The 21,335-nt window shown below is 35.8% G+C and overlaps 1 protein-coding gene across 1 annotated transcript in view; it reads right to left on the reverse strand.

Moving 5' to 3' along the window:
* The window catches only part of SKAP2 (src kinase associated phosphoprotein 2), a 150,043-nt gene that overhangs the window by 54,644 nt on the left and 74,064 nt on the right, over window positions 1–21,335 (reverse strand). Inside the window, exons 5-9 of the mRNA XM_060108566.1 lie at window positions 16,527–16,604; window positions 14,691–14,774; window positions 2,772–2,896; window positions 1,839–1,902; window positions 1,346–1,483 (exon numbers count right to left, since the gene is read on the reverse strand). Coding sequence (XP_059964549.1) covers window positions 1,346–1,483; window positions 1,839–1,902; window positions 2,772–2,896; window positions 14,691–14,774; window positions 16,527–16,604 — 489 coding nt within the window. The remainder of the gene's footprint in view (window positions 1–1,345; window positions 1,484–1,838; window positions 1,903–2,771; window positions 2,897–14,690; window positions 14,775–16,526; window positions 16,605–21,335) is intronic.

The raw sequence follows: 21,335 nt of genomic DNA on the forward strand, positions 1-21,335 counted from the left end.
ATATGGGGATATATGTATATGTATAGCTGATTCACTTTGTTATATAGCAGAAACTAACACAACATTGTAAAACAATTATACTCCAATAAAGATGTTTAAAAAAAGAATATGTAGATGCATATTTTGAGTAATTTTTTAAATATCTTGGATTTATAATCCCATTACAATCATTAATTCTTACTTGGTCAGAAAACCATTATTATAACTCCATATAAGCATGTGCAGAATTTACCAGATATAATAATGAAAATAATAATGATGATGTGACACGTTATTGTGGGTGTGCTATGACTCAAGCACTGTGCTGAGAGCTGTAGATCTATGACGTCATTTACTACCACCCCCTTCATGAAATTATCATTATTTAATAGATGAAAAAATTGACTTTTAAGGTCACTGAGCTAGTAAATGGTATAGTCAGAATGTAAAATTTTTGACTCTAAAGTCCATGTGCTAGTTATTATGCTCTGCTTGCTACACTGAACATCACATTTGTATGTTAATTTTGAACATTTTAGGTATTGTTAAATCATTTGTAAAGGTTTATACTGTTGTTAAAGCATTCTATTCAAAGAAAAATAGCCTTTCTACATGAGATGTCAGTTAAATATCACACATATTACTTATAATCCCTTTTCCTTCTCTAATGGCTGATTTTTTTGATAACCAGAAAAGGGCTCATTTCAACCTAGAGTAGTAGTAACGTAATAATCCCCTAAATGTTCTTTCTGTTTTAGGTTGACCCTCAAAACTACAAGCCAAAGAGCTAATAGACAATTAAATTTATGTTACATAACAGATACTGAGGCATATAAACATTAAACCATGCCTGAAAATGTAGAATGATAAAATATCAAGTACGAAAACTTCAAGCCTCAAAAGGCCTTTGTTTATAGTTCAATGATATTCCTCCAAGACAATGCAATACACTATAGCAAGGAGGAATATATGAGGCAGAAGTTGTTGACATATGGGGTGTGCATAGAACTTCTGGTTAATGGAAGTTCCAAGATGTATAAATAAAAAATGATGTGTGAGTTGCTGGAAAAAACTGTAAGGCAAGTCAGTTTTTTAATTAAAAAATTATGTAGCATAAACAATGTTAATGAGCCAAAAGTCCCATGAGATTAGGACTGTATCTGCTTCATTTTAACATTCCATTCACTTTTCATAAAAGTATATCCACTCACTTGAAATACCTCAAGCAGAGCCCTTTTCGTAAAACAGAGTTTTGAAGATTTTCTTTGTCCTTGTTTTTAATAGCTCACCATTTTCTTCTCTTGATGATATATGACATTAAAAAAAAATCCCTAAAATCCTTAAATGAATCACCATAAATAAATACCTGGAAGTTCTTCATAAATTTCATCATCAATTGGCTGGCTGCTTGCTGGTGAACTGCTGATTGGTAGAGAATGATCAACATCATCATATAAGTCTCCTCTTTCATCATCATCCTCAGGAATAACATCAGACCCTATATCTACAAAACATGTTTCAGGAAGCAGAATTTTAAAGAATGCAAAAGAGGTTTTCAAAACCCTATTACCTAAATTAATGCAGCCCTACAAAGTCGCAATATTGTTATATGCTATATCCTTAACTTAAACATTAAAAAAATTGATTGTGGTGTAAATATGTGAATTTCAAAGTTGCCAAATGGTACTTACAGAAAAGATGCTTTTATTAATCTGAAGCAAATGGTATGTATTAATACCAGTCATGTTCTTTTAGTCATTTCTCACAGAAGTCAATAAGTTTCTTTGTATGAAACTCCAACTTATTCAGTTATCCAGTACTTAAAGACTGTAATACCTTGTTCAATTGATTGCTCTTACCTTGTAATACAAATTTCAGCTGCTGTACCCATTCTTCAGCATCTTTGGGAGAAGCTGCTGTGAACTAATAAAAAACAAACGATAGCAATAAAGAGCACCACCATAATGAAAGATATATGTTGCATTCTTTCCATTTCTTTAAGACCATTAGCAATTCTCTTCATGTCTAGTACTACTTTCCTTGCAAGGATGCTTCTTATAATGTACAGTTAATTTTGACAAATTTACGTAATTGAAGCAGAGGATGATGGATTTGAAACTGTGATCAGCAGCTGGCAGCTGTGCAGGAAAAAAAGCTGCTTCTCTTCATCAATGTCAAAGACAGAACTGATGAACAAAATTTGCCCTTGACAATTAGAAGACACCCATGAATTTCTTTAGACTGCTGGGTACAGCTTTCTTAAAAATGTTCTTGTCCGATTCCAACACACTACCTGACAACTTAATTAACTGGCTTTCAACTGCAATCTCAGATATTTGAAACTTATTAAACATGCATTCCATATTGATGCTGGCTGATAGCTCTTGAATTGCAGAGCTGATGCGTGCCTTTGCCTTCCTTTTCTCCCACAAGCCTAAGCAATACAATATGCATGAACATTCTGATATTTTTCTTTTGATAATTTTATTCTTTCTGCCATGTAATCCTTTTAAGAAATCACATAGTTCCATTAAAATAGACATAAAACGAAACATGTGAAGTAATTGATAAATTACATATCTCCTGTTCTCTCAAGAAGATATCACTTGAACTAATCTGGAATTTTTAAAAACTTGATTTCCCCTTATACAAATGTTTAATGTATAAAACCCAGTATTTTTTATTATTATTAACATGTCAGAAAGAGTTGCTTGAACAAAATGTTAATGTCTTTAAAAATGAAATCAGGAAGTTTTATCAACTTAATTTCAAGGCAACATAAAAACTCCAACCTGATAGATACGTTTATCGGGAGCAGAGATTTCGAAACAGCAATCTTTCTTTCCATCCTTCCTAAGAGTGTTATTCATTCTGACATTGTAGCCTTCTATTGCAAATTCACCTTTCTGTTGTTTGTCTGTTGAAGATAAAATGAAAGTTAGAATTTCATTTACTATAGTGAATATAAATATGCAGTTGATTAACTTTTATTTAGATTTTTTGGATAAATTTTTGGACAGAATATTTTTGGTCATATTACTTTCACAGTATAACATTTAAGTAACATTTCTAGGTATTACTTTTAATTCTAAAATTACAGAGTTATTTGGAATGGTTGGTTTTAAAAAGGACATCTAAGGGAACCAAAAGAAGAGGTCTGCAGATAATGGTCTTATTCAGAAGGAAGTATGGAAATATGACAATTTCATGTAGGGAAAATCCAAGAATTGGAACTTTGAACTTGCTAGACAAACCCACTACAAATCCGTGGCTCTTTCAGATGTGGTAAGCCAGTGGGAAAACCCGTCTAGTTGAAAGCTTGCTGGGCTTTTATTTACTACTATCTCCTCTCATCACCACCCTCCAACCTCCCCACCCCGCAAAAGCCCCTAAAACACAACTTTTCTTTTTTAAAAATCTCCTAAATTGGTACAAATCAAACTCTAAATTTAAAAAGCAAAGCAAAACAAAACTGCTAATTATAAAAAGATGTGAGGGGAAAACAAAGTATTTGAATGGAGAGGAGTGGTAAAGCAAGTACAGAAGCATTTCTTACCAAAACAAAACAAAAGTAGGTTTCTTAACCAGTCAGTGAACAGTTAAACTAGTAAAGCACATTTGAATCCCATATGATGAAAAGTCAAAAGAAAAGATGACTTCAGTTTTAGTCAGATATTACTTTAAAGACAATAAAGTAGGAATAAAACAAAGGATTTAATACTGAAACTAAAAATAAAATTAGTCGCCTTTCCTACTTTATCCAGTTATACAATTTTGAGAGAAAAGAGGCACTGCTATAGGTTTACTTCCTAGATTAACATACAATATTAAAATCATGAGTAAGGACGACTGTCTCTTTTACTGAGCTCAGGGGAAATATAGAAATGCTTCCATATCATGGGGTACAGGGCTCTCTCAGCTTAGTGTGCCCGTAAAATATGTATCTCCTTTTCTTAAATGTACTAATTTAATGCCTGAAGTAACAGGTATTTTTAAAAGGTCATCAAGATCATATCTGGTTCAAAACATCAAAGGCAAAAACTCTGAGTTAGTAATTCCTGACTTAAATCTGGACATTCTAATCATATTTAGTCATAATTTACATCTCTTTGGATGATTGAAAAAACAATTCAAAATTTGAAGTTTGCTTTGTGGAAAACATCTGCAATAAACTCTATGAGATGAAAACTGTAAAAATCAGAGCAGCATTTCCCAAAGTGTGTTTATGGGATATTAACAGGTTTCCATGATCAAATAAGTTTGGGAAATGTTGAATTAAACAAAGTTAAACAGGTTTTGTTAGTCCAGGCTTCTTGAGGCCCTTAATATATTTGATCAAATTTCTATGAGAAAGACTTAGTGTGCAGCATTTCCCCAAATCATTTGTCAATGGAACCCTTTTTTAACAGAATATTTTATGGAACTGGTACTCACAGAACACATTTTGCAAAATACCTAACTAGAGAAATAATACTGGGGAAAGGGTGTTAAAATAACAATGGTTAGGCACTGTTGGTTCTTCTAAAATTCTCAAAGAAAACTAAGTCATTCATTCAACAAATTTACGCTGAGCACTTAAAACAAACAAGGGAGCATTATAGGTATGGTGAGACAAAAGCTAGTAACACTGTACCAGACCTTTCCCCCTTTGCCACTGAAACAGACACCCCACACACCTTCCCACACACCCAGTACAGATATAAGTGCTCCAGGAATATTAGTCAGTGATTCACTACACCGCAAAAGGATTTAATTTTCATGATAAAAAATGGAAGTAGTTGGAAGCAAATATCAAAGCCATACAGGATACTTCTGAGAGATTTCCTTAAACTTCTCAGGAAAAAAACAGGATTTTCAAGGACCAGTTGGAGGAAAGGAAAATTCATAACTCTCAGTAGCTTTTGCAAATCCATAACCATAAAGTAGCCATATTTCCAGTTAGCCAACGTGAGGTAGGAAGTTCACGACACAAAATGGGCAGACATGGGTATGCTAAGACTCTGCCCTTCTCCATTTACATTAGCTTCTCTTCAAGGCACAGAAGAAAGAGAAAACCTTAGCATCACACGGCAATCTATAGCAATTTACATATAGGCTAGCTCGACAGTGCTTTCTGGGGTAGTTTCAAAGACACTTGTTGACTTAAAAATAGTTACATGCCAATCAAATGGGAAGTAAGGTCATATAAGTTCATTTATCCAGACCTATAGTAGACTAATAAAATAATTTATCTAAGTGAACTTCTCAAATCGCAGAAGTTTATTTCTTTTAAGTGCCAAAAACTCTCTAAAATGTTGGTTTTTATAACTGAAATCATTCTGGAATATATACTTCCCTGACTTTTCAAACAATTCTGTTAAACATAACTTTTTCTTGATGATCGAGTAGTATTAATCTGAGTATTAGTTTTTATAGTATATTACAACACGTTGATACCCTCAGGATTTTTGAGGTGTTTGTCCCTCTATTCAATTTTCCTCAGCTTCTATTTCACACTTTAACCTTGCCTATATCAATGCTGTTCGAATTTAATGTCTACAGCACCGAAGGCTGCCAGGAGAAACTAGATAATGAAATCTATTAAATCAGTAACTTAATTTTACACAATTCTAATTCAGTAGGTTCGAGGTAAAAAGCAGTTGGCTCTGATCTCTTACAAAACAAAATGTATGAGGTTAATGATGCTATTTCCTCCTACTTTTTCATTGGCTTTAGGTTTGCAGCTGTGTTCTGTGCCAAGAAGACAGATCTTTTTTTTTTTTTTTCTTTTTTTAAAAATGCAGAGCGCCGGCTCTAGGTGCATGGGCTTCAGTAGTTGTGGCGCACCGACTTAGTTGCTCCGCAGCATGTGGGATCTTCCTGGACCAGGGCTCGAACCCGTGTGCCCTGCATTGGCAGGTGGATTCTTAACCACTGTGCCACCAGAGAAGCCCAAAAAGACAGATCTTATTTGCTGAACTCCTTCTATATGCCAGAAATTTAATACAGCAATCTCATATATACCTTGTAATAATTCTAAGACAAAGAAGTTATTTATTATATCCCCAGCACTGATGGGGAAAAAAAAAACTTAAACAACTTGCTTACAGCCACAAAACCAAAGTAGTAAAAGCCAGGACCCTAACATAAGTCTGATTCTAAAACCTTGCTTTTTCAACCATTTCACATTGTCTCCTAGAAAGGTGTTTCTCAAAGTGTATTTCATGAACCACCTATGTTAGAATCATCTTGGATGCCTGTTAAAAACATAGAAATGGCTACCACTCTGAACTTGCTGTATAGGATTCCCTGGGGGTGAGTCCACAAAACTAAGTTTTTAGCAAACACCCCAGGTGATTTTGATACACACTAATGTTTGAAAAACCACTGTTTTAGAACATGTAATTTATGAAGCCTCAGTAGAGATGATAAGCGTTATAGCTTGCATTTCCTCCTGCAACTTGGGCCCAACTTTCTCAGCTTGCTTTATGGGCTCCGGTACCTTTGCCTATCTCTTAAACAGCCATGATGGGTTATGTTCTAAATCCTGTTCTTTTCCTGCTTTACAGTTTTCACTGGACAACCTCATCCAATCCCAGGGATTAAATTCCTATCAATATGCTTGTGACTCATAATTCTCTATTTTCAGTCCAGCTTCAGAACTTAATATCCAAATCTTCACCTGCTCCCTATACATGTTTCATCTCTTGAATGTCCTATACGCACAATGAATATAACTTGCCCACACTGGAGATCATCTTATCCCCACTCCCACTCTATTTGTGATCTTTCTTGTCATGTCCTCCTTCTCAATAAGCAGTACCTCCATTAATTGAAACCCCCAAACCAGAAAATTGAGCATCATTCTTAATTTCTCCCTTTTCTTCATCAACTGACACCACATTCTCTCCCTCCACCCCACTGCCATCTTCCAAAACCCAGTCAGTCCTAGTTTCATTGCAAATATGCTTGCTTTTTCTCTTTTTTGCTGGCTGTCAGAAAATAAGCTTAAAACACCAACCACTCTCTTACCATTTAAAATACAGTATAAATATAGCAACTAAATAATTCTAAATCATTTAGCATCCCCATGAGTTGTGAGCATTTGTCATCTGAGGATCCCCAGCATCTAAGTATCTTTCCTATTTTAGTCCTGAGATCATCAGTGGGCAGAACCAACTTCCCACCACAGAAGCTGGAGGGAGGTTTAGATTTTCCCTGTTCCAGATCAGTCAAGTAGATGCTCCAGCCTGGGACCTAAATCTGAACTGAATAACAAAAGAATCAGGGGAGAGCTCAGAATCCACTTCTGTTAGCAGTGGCATTCACTGATTGGTGGCAGTGCACAAAGGCAACATCACGAGTCCTGGCTTGGCAGGGCCAGCAGTGTGTCCCAGTCAGACTGTCCCTGGAGGTGTGGATTGGGCTGAAGTTCCAGCCACCTCACCTCCCTTAGTCCTTGACTGCTTTTCTGAGCCTGGCTGTTTAGCCTTCCCATCAACTCTGTCTGAGAGTTGATATTCTCCCAATAATTTCCTTTCCTGCATAAACAAAGTTGGTTTCTGTTGTTTATACCAATAATGCTAATTTGGCACAAATGGCTAGCAAACAGAAAGATACGAAATGTGTTCAGAAATTTTTGATAATATCTGCTTCTTATATTTAAAAAGGCCTTTTCCTCTTAGTGAATAACTCATGCTATTTCCATAAGTATTAATGCTCACTAGTAAGAAAGAGGGAAACATGCCCGTTAATACTAAACCTCCCACTAAACTTTATCCAACTGATTAGTAAGTTATTCTAGGCCCTCAGTTAAAGACACATGAACATTTTCCTTGTTTATATAGCTCACAGAAATACAGCTGCCAATGCTAATTCAGTCACTTGAAATATACTTCCAGTGTTCCAAGTTATACCATGAGGAAATATCAAATTATTACTATTTTAAGTGAAAAATACTGTATGCCATATATATTTATTACTTAAGGGCCCCAAAGGGCTCTGAATAACAAACATAGGCAATATGTATGGGTCTAAAGGGAAGCACTTTAGTTAGAATTAAAAGTTTCGCTCATACAGTCTGGCGGCAGGAAATTTTAGGTATTTATGAAACCTTTTTTTTTTTCCTTTAAAATAAAAGTACACTGCAAGTGGGAATTCCCTGGTGGTCCAGTGGTTAGGACTCCACACTTTCACTGTCAAAAGCCTGGATTCAATCCCTGGTCAGGGAACTAAGATCCTGCAAAACACAGCAGCCAGGGGCTTCCCTGGTGGCGCAGTGGTTGAGAGTCCGCCTGCCAATGGAGGGGACACGGGTTCGTGCCCCGGTCTGGGAAGATCCCACATGCCACGGAGCTGCTGAGCCCGTGAGCCGTGGCCGCTGAGCCTGCGCGTCTAGAGCCTGTGCTCCGCAACGGGAGAGGCCACAACAGTGAGAGGCTTGCGTACTGCAAAAAAAAAAACACAGCAGCCAAAAAAAAAAAAAAAAAAGTACACTGCAAGCATAAGAACCAAGTGGTTTTTGTATACCGCCACACACTTTCAACTATAGGAATAAACTTGATTTAAAAAACAGTGAAGGGCTTCCCTGGTGGCGCAGTGGTTGAGAGTCCGCCTGCCGATGCAGGGGACGTGGGTTCGTGCCCCGGTCCGGGAAGATTCCACATGCCGCGGAGCGGCTGGGCCCGTGAGCCATGGCCGCTGAGCCTGCACGTCCTGAGCCTGTGCTCCGCAACGGGAGGGGCCACAACAGTGAGAGGCCCGCGTACCAAAAAACAAAAAAACAAAACAGTGAAGTATGAAGTAGCTGTGAATGGAGAACAAATAAATTATAAGAAATTAAATTTCTCGTAGACCGGAATTTAAAACCATGTTTCTAGTTTTTTTGGCTATACTTACTGTTTTCCTCCACAACTGAAATTCAGATAATAATTATGATATGGTCTATTAGACTATACATACAGCTATTGTTAAGATAAACATTATATAGGGGCTTCCCTGGTGGCACAGTGGTTAAGAATCTGCCTGCCAATGCAGGGGACATGGTTTCGATCCCTGGTCCGGAAGATCCCACATGCCACGGAGCAACTAAGCCCGTGCACCACAACTACTGAGCCTGCACTCTAGAGCCTGCGAGCCACAACTACTGAGCCCTGCGTGCCTAGAGCTCGTGCTGCACAAAAAGAGAAGCCACCGCAATGAGAAGCCCGTGCACCACAACTAAGAGCAGCCCCCACTCGTCGCAACTAGAGAAACCCACGCGCAGCAACAAAGACCCAATACAGCCAAAAATAAATAAACTAATTTTTAAAAAATGATAAACATTATACAGAGAATATCTTAATATCCTATACATGTTATCCTCTTAGGGCCTCCTACGATAATTACAGAATTAATGACACTGCTGCTACCCATGCAATGTCATGCAACGTGAGAATGGCTAAAAACATAACCTGCGGCTCCTTCATGCACTTAAGGTGCTAAACAACTCTCTGGATTCCCAGCCACTCCCAGCTTCAAAACACATCTTGCCTCTAGTCTTACCTTCTTCTGACAGCTGTCAACATGATCCTTCCAACATCCAAAGTTTGTCATGCCATCTACTTACCTGCAATGCTTAGAAACATTAACTGTCCCTTAGACAAAAAAGGCCAAACTCCTGACCAGGGAATCTACCAGCTTGGCTCCACCTCTTCCAGTCTCACCAGCCCTCACTCACCTACTGCCCCAGTGAGCCAGCTCCTGCATATTATACTGTTTCATGGGTCCTCTGTGCCCACTCCTCTGAGCCAATGTATGATACCACTTAGCATTAATAATACCCGGCACATAGATTTTCAAAGTATATTTACTGCTACAGATGTTGCTGTATCTATTACACACAGATAGATACAGTAACATCTATACATCTATGTACAGCAGTGATCTATTGAAAATATATTACTTTCAATCTATCTATGTATACACACACACACATCTCTTCAATCTATAAACAGATGTATAGATATATTTTAAATCAAACTGTGTCCTGGTTTATTGCAAACCAACAGGACTCATCGTCATGAGACCTTTAAATAGGACTTAGATTGTACATGAATATTTCCTCATGTTGATGAAGTCCTTCTAAGTATCAGATGTACATTTTAACTTCTCTGTACTGCTACACGGTAATAAAGGTCTTTTATTTAACATTTATTTTGATAGAGTTTAAAGTTAGTATTTGCATATCAGAATTATTTCATTTCTATCATGTCAGAATTATTTCTATTTCTTAAGGAATAACAAAGATATTATCCTTCTTTACACAAACAAAATTATAGTATGATATTTAATATCAGGTTTAATTTACATATTTTGTATATATTCATGATATAATTATAAAATGCTGATGCCCTGATCCAGGAATTTGCCTCTATCAAATGAACCAGGAAAAAAGGTAAGCTTTTATGGCTGTTACTAAAGTTGTTGTTATAAAACAACAGAACTTCCAGTTATACAAACACTGTCACTTTAACAATAATTTTAAATATTAAAAGAGAACTATGATACTATTTCAACATCAAAACACTTTATAATTGTCATCCACACTGAAGAGCTATGTCCTATTTTTCCTATCAGTGGTGAAATAATGAGGGAAGTGAGAGAGCAGAGAAGTCAATCTCAATGAAAAATTTTACTTCCCCGCCAACGTACAAGTTTTGTTAGTTTAAATTATCTGTATTAAGCCCAATTTTCTACTGACTTTTATTATACATTGAAAAGATACTACAATGAAAAAGTTACAACCATGTGATATAATAAATAACTTTTGATATACATTTAGAATGACTCTTGGTAGGACCAAGGCTACTTGCAGCTGCCACATACTAGGTGGCACTAGAATTTTCTTTAATTGGGGACTTGGGGTAGGGGCAGCAAAACTCCTTAAGTGGGAAGGAAAGAGGTACTACAAACTAACTACTCCCCCCTAAAAGTGGGAGGAGATAAGTTTCATAATGCTGATTCAAGATCATATGGAGGTTAAACAGAAAAACAAAAAACAAAACCCTGAAAACATGAGTTTGGAACAGGTTCCTAAATGGGCCATCATTTACAGGTGTGTTGGAAGGCCTGCCAACTACCAAGTTGTGGAAAGAACATGGCTTTGGAGCCAGAGGGGCCTGCACTAAATCCTCCATGTGCCTCTCAGCTTCCTGTGAAGCTTCCTCTCTTGCATAGACTAGTTCAGTGTCCCCCTAAATGATCCTGCTGACCCAGTTTCTATCCATTCCAATCCATGCCCCACAATATTATCACAATTACTTCCTAAAAACCAATTCTGGTCATAGAGCCCTATGCTTAAAAGCCATATTCAAGATAAAATAGTTAGCAAGGACCTTATTCTCATAAGCCTCTTGTTAATCTGATCTTAACCCACTTTTTTAGCCTTTTAGACACCCTCCCCTCATTCACTGTATGCTCTGCCTTGATTCCAATTCTGATCTCATCCAAGGCCTTTTGAAACTCAGAATCTTTGCCATTCTGCTGCCTGGAATGCCCATTTTACCCTTTTTCATCCAACAAACTCCTCATTCTTTAAGGCCCAATGAAGGGTCCTCTCCACTAGGAAGTATTCCTTAACTCCCCCAGGAAATTACCCACCCCCACTTTGTGATCCAAAGATATTTTATTTAAATCACTTATTGTACCGCACTGAAATTATCTGCCCAGCCCCGAGTGATCCCATGACTTCCTCTCTTCTCTTACTGATACCCACAAAACTCCAACTGTGAGTACCTGTAAGGCAGGATTATCTTTGGATCCCCCATGCCCAGGATCTATCAAGTACCCAATAAACGTTTACCAAATTAAAAAATGAATAAATCAGTGAGTGAAGGACAACCTTGATGGCAGTCTGAGCATCTAGGACCCAAGAAGTTTGATAAATGAGATTCATGACAATGAGATTCAAATGAAGAGGAAAGAGATGAAAGGAAGGATGTGATTTCAGAAAGTGATAAAGTATGTTATGTTAAGATATATATGTGTGGGTGTATAAAACTTAAAGTCCCCAAATGGCCATGAATAATAAATACAGATAATATTTAGGGGTACAAAGGTAAGAGTATTATTTACCCTACAGGCTGGAACTACTCTTTCTAAGCCATTATTATCTTAATGGGTCAAAATGTTTTTTGGCACATACCGTAAGTTAGAAAATGTGAACTATGTATCTGTCAAACAGTAACAAAGTACAGTTTAACCTAGTAAGTGGTATCAACTCCTCTGTGCCTCTACAATCCATTTATCTAAATCCTACTTAGTTGGAGGATTATAGTTCTCATATATCTAAAGAGCTCTTTCCAAAGTTTAGGTAAAGTGGTTCACATATACAGTAAACAATGTTGTACAAATCAGCTATCTGATTTCACAAAAGAAAATAAAAATTTCGGGCTTCCCTGGTGGCGCAGTGGTTGCGAGTCCGCCTGCCGATGCAGGGGAGGCGGGTTCGTGCCCCGGTCTGGGAGGATCCCACATGCCGCGGAGCGGCTGGGCCCGTGGGCCATGGCCGCTGAGCCTGCGCATCCGGAGCCTGTGCTCCGCAACGGGAGAGGCCACGGCGGTGAGAGGCCCACGTACCGCAAAAAAAAAAAAAAAGAAAATAAAAATTTCATGTGACATGTACATTTTCTTGGAAAGAAAAGGACACAAAGGAAGGAAATTAAAATCATGCCAAACAAGCAGTTAAAAACTGTCTAAATATAGATTTTTGCCCCCTCCAAGTCCCTAAAAGCAGAACTGGCCAAGAATTCCAAAGAACCACTAAAAACAGATCTGAAATCTCAGTGGAAACAGGAGGCTTCATAGTGGCAGATAGGGAAGAGTTTAAGGAAATATAAACCAGATCCTCAAAGATCCACGTAAAAAGGGAATGCGAGAATAGTAATTTTTTAAAAGCTGCACTGGTAGAGTGGCTAAATGGATCACAAAGTACTTAAAATACAAATTACAAAGAATGTTATTACCACAAGGCCTCATCAAGTAAGAATAGAAATGGGAATTTAACTAGTATCTCCCCCAAATAACTAGAATTTATTTATTAGTCTTTGAAATAAATATAAACATTCCCTAGATTTTGGGAAAACTCTTGCTAATCTTTGACTTAACTGTTGGTATTTACCAGTTAGGACTAGGAGTGAAGGAAACAGACATTAGTATTCATTGATTTTTAAAGAAATTAGAAATGAGAAGACTAACTGAACCAAAGTCACAAGGATTTTAAACCTCCCTCCCCTGGTCTTATGAAATAGAAGACATGTCTTTATGAAAAAGCAAAATCTTGATCTCAATTCACAATACTGTACAAAATTTTATTTCTATAATAGTAACACGTGTTTATGACCTATGATAATCATAATTGAACTTGGACTGTAAATTTTCTGATAAAATCACCTGCTTAAGCCTTAGCAGAAGAAAGAAGGCTACCTGTTGATAGCTGTTTATAGCTTACACTTCACTGACTCCATTTCTACTTATGAACATATTGTAAACTAGTGACAGAATGCAAACTAGCCACTAAATTAATTCTCAACTTGATAATCCCATTAACCAAAAGGTGAAACCAACTTCTAGCATCATGCATGTATTTAAAATTTATCTGAAATACAATAATCATATCTGCCTGATTTTATAATAAGGAAAAAACCCCTAAAAACTGCAAATAATGTCAAATGAAATATAAACTTCCAAACAACACTGATAAACATTTTGATGGGAAAGTTTATATTCAGTGATATTGGACTTTTACATCTTTTTTTCTCCTTATGTGTCCTTTCTGGAAATGAATGTCAGCTATTTATATACAACCCTTACTTTATAAGATTCAACTTCTGACCTGCTTTTCCTTGATAAAAGCAAAACTAAGAAAGCTTATATTCTTTAAATTTCAGTATTTTACGGCTTTATTTGTTCAAATAATGAACTTAAAATTATGTGAACTATGAGTAAGTTATTAATTAGCAAGTGAAGTTACAAAATGTATCATTGTTTCTAAATTAACATAGTGATAATAGTAGTTAAGAGCATGGACTCTAACCATTATGTCTCGGTTCAAATCCCCAAACTGCCATTACCAGCTCTGTGACCTTGAACAAGTTACTTAACCTCCTTGTCCTCAGTTTTCCAAACAGTAAAATAAGTGGGACTAATGATGGTACCTACCTCACAAAGCTGTAGTTAACCAAGTTAATATAGCTAAAGTGCTTAGACAGCTAAGATGCTTAGAACAGTAACCTGGATAGATGTTTGCTGTTACTTAAGTCCATAAAGGAAGCTGAGAAAGGTGTTGCACATGTTTCATTTTATCTAAATTATTCTTTTAAAATATTTGAAGGAGAAAACATCTTTTCCTCCCTTCAAAACTCCCACAACCCTAAAGAAATTCTACAACTACAGCCTGGATGATAAGTATCAATAATTCCTGAGGTAAAAAGCCACACGGATGAAAGTTATTTTTCTCTTTCCTAATTCAATAAAAGACAATTGTGTTAACTTTTAGGGCATTCTGGAATTTGGAGCATTTGTCAAATAACAGAATTATTAATTACCCTTAGGCTATAATATTAAAATTTTTAGTTATTCTTTCTCCATTTGTCTTCAGCTTATTCTGCACCCAAAAGGTAGGGGGGTGGAGTAAAATGCCCCCCCAAAACCCTCATGCAATAGAAGCTGATATAACTGAACGCCAATACTACCTTTATCACTTCCATAATAATAGAACACTGTTTTACTGAGAGCACACCACCGTTTCTGCCATTCAAATCCCAGAAAGCTGTGATCTACAATAAAGAGGGAAAAGGAACAGTTTAGATAATATATATTACCTTTATAAATTAATGCAATTCCCTTACTGTAAAAGGAAAAGTTAGTTAATATGATTTCTAAGGCTCCTTTTAGCTGTAAAATTCTATGACTAAATAATTTGTATCTTCTTTTCCAAGAGACAAACAAAAAACAAAACATAAAACAAAGCTAAAAGGAATACACTAGGAATGTAAATAGATACAGCCACTATGAAGAACAGTACGGGGGTTCCTAAAAAAACTAAAATTAGAACTACCATACGACCCAGCAATCCCAATACTGGGCATATACCCTGAGAAAACCATCATTCAAAAAGAGTCGTGTACCACAATGTTCATTGCAGCTCTATTTACAATAGCCAGGACATGGAAGCAACCTAAGTGTCCATCGACAGATGAGTGGATAAAGAAGATGTGGCACATATATACAATGGAATATTACTCAGCCATAAAAAGAAACGAAATTGAGTTATTTGTAGTGAGGTGGATGGACCTAGAGTCTGTCATACAGAGTGAAGTAAGTCTGAAAGAGAAAAACAAATGCCGTATGTTAACACATATATATGGAATCTAAAAAAAAAAAATGTCATGAAGAACCTAGGGGCAAGACGGGAATAAAGACACAGACCTACTAGAGAATGGACTTGAGGATACAGGGAGGGGGAAGGGTAAGCTGGGACAAAGTGAGAGAGTGGCATGGACATATATACACTACCAAATGTAAAATAGATAGCTAGTGGGAAGCAGCCACATAGCACAGGGAGATCAGCTCAGTGCTTTGTGACCACCTAGAGGGGTGGGATATGGAGGGTGGGAGGGAAGGAGATGCAAGAGATATGGGGATATATGTATATGTATAACTGATTCACTTTGTTACAAAGCAGAAACTAACACACCATTGTAAAGCAATTATACTCCAATAAAGATGTTAAAAAAAAAAAGAAAAAAGGAATACACTACAGCAAAGACAGGGCTGCTACATTTATGGGATCAGCTACATGGCTAACAAACTTTCCTGACAGGAAACACTCAGAAAGGTATTTGCCTATAAAGCCTTAAGATAATTGATTCAGCAGGGTCTCATTTTCTCATCTGTCATAAAAAACAGGGAGGAGGAGTTGACCTAGATTTCTATTATCTCTTTCAGCTTTAAAATTCAGCTAAGAAAGCTAAGAAAAGCAAATGGAATATAAATAGGAAAGCCCAAAGGGACTACCTGAGAGATAAGCAGAATGGTAATGAAGAGACTTTCTGCTTTTCATTTCCTGTATCATAACACCACCTCCATATTTCATTTTCATTATATATTGGGGTTGAAAGAGTGAGACCATATGGTCAACTCCCAATTATCATAGTCAATGGAAAGGAACACTGTATGAATAACAGAAAATGGCAGACAATATGCTAAGCTTGATCTGAACCGTGGCAAACATGGCATATGCCAGGTCAGGTACAGATAACCCACTGCTCAGCTGGGTGGGATAAGTGGGAGAAATCCCATCCTTGAGAGTACAGTCATGGCCCACAGCTCTCCTCCAAGAGGCAGGAAACAGCTCCTGAATCATCTACAAATAACCAAGGTTGACAACAAAAAACCTGACCAAATGTTTTATTTTGTTATTAAAAATTATTTAGAGCTAAAAGCTGTATTTTGTGGTTTGGATAATATCATCAGGTTTTCTTAGAGTCTTAGATTTTTAGGTTTTTCATTAGAATCATATGATTTACCTTTTCTGCGTTTTTCAAGGTAGCCAGCCTTTAACACAAAAGGAAGGTCCTGTGCTGCAACTGGAGGGAACTGGTTCCCTACGGAAAGTAAAGGGGAAAAAGCAGTGAGTAATCCATTTTAGAAAAATCAAGTATCAGATCTCATAGATTCAGTATACTTTTAATTACCCAAATTAATTAAATCCAAGTCTATCAGCTTTGTTTCAGATTCATTCCATAGATTAGTCCCTCTTCTCCTTCTGTGAATCTCAAGAGCAAAAAACTGTTCTGTATCGTTATATCTTAATATATTATGTTCCCAAATACACAGTAATATTATGTAACAGAATGAACTCTAAAGGGCAATATTTTTCGACCTACATTCTATAATGAATGGACTAGGAAACTGTTATAAATAAGTGCAATAAACCCCTGAAAGAGAAGTTAGGAATATCAAATAAATCATATAAGCTTCTTTACATTGGATTAACTCTTCAAGAATTTTGATGCCTATTGATTCTTGCCTACATAAGAATGCCTATCCCTATTTGTACCTAGTAAAACATAAAATGACTTTTCCCCCAAATCAAATGCTATAACTTGAGTACATAGCAAATATTCTCTCTTCCTGGTTATACTCACAGAGAAATCTTGTGAATGAGTATGCCTTAGGGTTTTCTAGGGCATTTGAGAGTCTAAAACTAGGTAGATAGATCTGATAGAACTATCATAAACAAATATTAGATACTTACAAAAAATTTATAGATTAAGCCAAAAGTTAAGTCAATTAGAAATCATATATTCATGATCATGATGGTAGGTTGCTCAATAAGTTCACCGAGTTCAATATTTTTACAGACTTCATTAGAAATATACTACAGTTGCCTCAGCATTTTACTAGAACTCCAACAAGTGAAAATAACCAATCTAATGAAAGTTTCTATGGAATACACCAACAGAAATAGTTTTAATATAGTTTATGATAAAAAACTGTTTTGATAGGAAGTTTATTATATACAAATTCATCACAGAATTACCAACTGGGTTTTTAAAAAATATCCAGTAGTTATAAAATCATAGTTATTTTTCCTTAAGAAATAAAGCTTCAAATTAAAGCACTAATTTCAGTTCCGTGGTGGATCAATTTTGCTCAGTAAACACAAAACAATATCATTAAAATATATTTAAAATGGGGACTAATTTTGAAATACGTATAAAATTTTAGGGAAAGCCAGTGTAAATGTTTGAATAGTTGTTCAATCAATGTATCCATCTGATCCATTGAAAGTAGAAGTTATATAGTATAATTTTTTTGTACATAAAATAAAAATCACATAAAGAAATCTCATCTATGTGAACAAGTCCTAGTTAACCGCTAAATTAAAGAGGGTGACTGTAGTTTGATTTGTTTTTTTAAAAGAAAAGAAAAACAATGATGAATAGCACTTTTAAAATTAAACTAGGTTACACTGACAAAAAATAAACATAGAAATAGCGTATCACATAGAAATATGAAATTTTAGCTAATATAAAACCATTTGGGGGGCTTCCCTGGTGGCGCAGTGGTTGAGAGTCCGCCTGCCGATGCAGGGGACACGGGTTCGTGCCCCGATCCCGGAAGATCCCACATGCCGCGGAGCGGCTGGGCCCGCGAGCCATGGCCGCGGAGCCTGTGTGTCCGGAGCCTGTGCTCCGCAACGGGAGAGGCCACAGCAGTGAGAGGCCCGCGTACAGCAAAAAAAAAAAAAAAAAAAAACCATTTGGGAAAGTTTTCTTTCTAAATAAGATTCCTGAAAACAAAGTATTTACTTCTTCAACTAAGCAAGACCATAGTTTAGTTTCTGTGGAAGTATGCTTGTGCTCAGTCTTTTATATAACTGGCACGTAGAGTTCTTAAGTGAACTACACAAAATTTCTTTGTGAAAAGCATCATTTGGATGACATTTCAGAATGAGAAAGCAAACATATTAATTAAATACTTTAACATGATTGTTGTATGTCATGAAAAAATTTCCAAGTGGTTTGTCCACAGTGGTAAAAATAAGAAGATTCACTGCAAACATCCTATAAATAATTTTGTATCTTTCAGATGATGGAAACAAACTCTTAAGCACTGTCCATTCTGGATGAAATTAAACTACACAAGGAAGAGGCAACTTTTCAGTCTTCAGGTCTGATGTAATTGGGCATGGGGAGGCATTAATTACCTCTACTTGGCTAGATAAGGCTCGTTGAGAAGTCCCATGACCCTCTCATATCCATTGAGGCATAATAAATGTTCTTTACATATAAAATAAATGCTCTAAATCTTAAGAAGAAACTTTATATTCTGAAGAGAAATGGGTACCTTTAGCATAGCTTTCAACTTTAAAAAGTTACTGGTCAAAAGAAAAAAAAAGGAGGGGGAGAAGTGGAAGAGGAGGAGCAGGAAAGGAATTAGAATTTACAAAGGTGAATATATACATAACCTGAAGCTTTTGCTTTAAGAAAAATGTTGATTAAATTTCTACCTGATAAATCAATAAAATCTGATGTCACAAGCAACACTTATTCTGAATTCTAAATTAATGTTTCTAATATAAAATCTTTTATTTGATTCCTAGAGGGAAAAAAGGCAAATTTTCAGACTGAAATTTTGTTTTTCTAAACCTCTTTTGCTATTTGTCCAACATCTAGGATTTGTTTAATATACATGTGAATTTTTTTAAAAAAGTGTATTAATAGTAATCCCTTTAGATACTTCAGATTTTAAGTTCTTAGAAGAACCATTTGACTTGTTTAACACCATAAACATATAAACAATACTTCTTGATGATAGAAATTGAAAATTTGTAACAAGATATAAAAAGTAGTAAATTATCTTTAAAAAACATGAACTCTCACATCATTTAGACCTCATACCACTATACCTACAATGATCAACAGTATGTCAGCATTTAACAATATTCACATTGATTCAAAGAATTAAGACTACAAATGCAGGTATAATAATACATGAAGAAAAGAAAGGTAAGGCTAATATAAACCTATCTGGCAGGCGTCAACAAAGAGCTGCTGAACATTTGCCAAACACAATTATATTATCTCACTATTTACAACATTCCAACAAATTCACAATTATATTATCAGCTCTGTTTCACTATCAAAATTCACACCCTTGTCCCAAAAATAAGTTTAGCACTGAGCCTTAATCCTTTGGCACATAGTAGGCATTCAGTAAATGTTGGCTTTTATTAATTATAATTAAATATTATTAGATTTAGTATATCTAAATATTAATTCAAATGAATGGATGCCAATGCCAATGTAATGTTGCTTAGGGAATTTTAATCAGAAAAATGGAAAAACGTATGATTTGGTAACTGCATGAGTTAAGCATTGTAGTTATTTTAAAAGCAGCTCAAAAATTTCCTTTTGGTTACATGAAAGTGGTTGATGAAGAAATTATATCTTAACTCAGAGGAGAAAAAATAATTAACCTATAATCCAGGACAGCTTATTTATACTGCAGACAGTTACTGATACATGGCTTCCTTAAGTGGCCACAAATGTTCACTACCCTGAGGAAATAAACACATACTGAATAGACTAGTCTTCTTTTTATAAAATGAGCATGTATTTCTTATATAATAGTCCTACTTTTCTAAAGAAGATCGATATTAGACATTAAAACTAACATCCTACAAGAGCAGACAAGGAATGGGTCTTCTTCCAATTGGACATTTGGGAATCTGAAATATACAAAATGGTAACAAGGTCAAAAAAATTCAAATAAACAAGTGTCACGTGCCTACTATATTCCTATTAACTCAGTAGGAGAAAGGAAGTAGTGGAGTCCAAATTTCTTACAGTTAGGTAGGTATTTTATTCACAAGACAACTGTTTTTAAAAGATAACCCAAGAATTCTATACTGTGTCCAGAAACTTTTGCCTTAAAATCAAACTGTGTATATAATGGACATAGTCCACCAGCAAGCTAAAAGAATGGAGTCTAGAATCTGAAAAATGGAGAAGAGTCCAAAGTATGAAAATAAAAAACAAATTACCTAAAACCTAAGTAAGGTATTACCCAATTTTAGCAATTTTATTAATCTACTGTTTTAACTTTTTCCCTTGAATCAGGGGTAAAAAATACTGGAATGCTTAAATATATCCAACGTATTTAAGAAATAAGTTTTATCTTTAAAAATGCTTTAAATATTAAAAATAATTATTTCAAAATGAAAAATAATTATTTCAACTTCAGAGAAAAATATAAACTGTCTTAGGCAAGAAGTATCTATCACTTAGGCTTATTTCAGATGTTAAGTCGGTTGGGTATAAAACAACCAATCTTGGCATTAACAAGGTATGCAGTTTCATTCCTGTATGCAGGACAGGGAAAGGTAGAAAAATAGGTCCAGATCACAGAATTCTTTAGTTGGAAGAAAAGGCCTAGAACAGCATGGAAACCCCTTGAGTAAAAGAGGAAGTTAGGGTAGGGAAGAGAGAGAGTTAAGAGTTGGGGGAAGAAAGAATTAGAATTGAGGGGAGAAAGAGGTCTTATCATCCTTTCTTTTTTGTACCTCTTTTCTTAAAATAATCTAAAGAAATAAACTTTGTTTAATTCACAGTTTTATCCAGCATTGGGTGTCTCAATGCCACATTCCTGAGCCTTCTCCAACATTGACATGTCTTCTAATCCACTCCTCCCCTGCCACACACACAAACCCATATTAACTGTATCCCACCCAGTCTGACACCTCTTTAAACGCATTTATTTTTCTAAGACTTAGAGTGAGGCATCACTTCCAAAGTGTAACTTAAAAGTGAAGATTTTTTAAAAATCTG

The sequence above is a fragment of the Mesoplodon densirostris genome, chromosome 9, assembly GCF_025265405.1.
Source record: "Mesoplodon densirostris isolate mMesDen1 chromosome 9, mMesDen1 primary haplotype, whole genome shotgun sequence".
Lineage (NCBI taxonomy): Eukaryota > Metazoa > Chordata > Mammalia > Artiodactyla > Ziphiidae > Mesoplodon > Mesoplodon densirostris.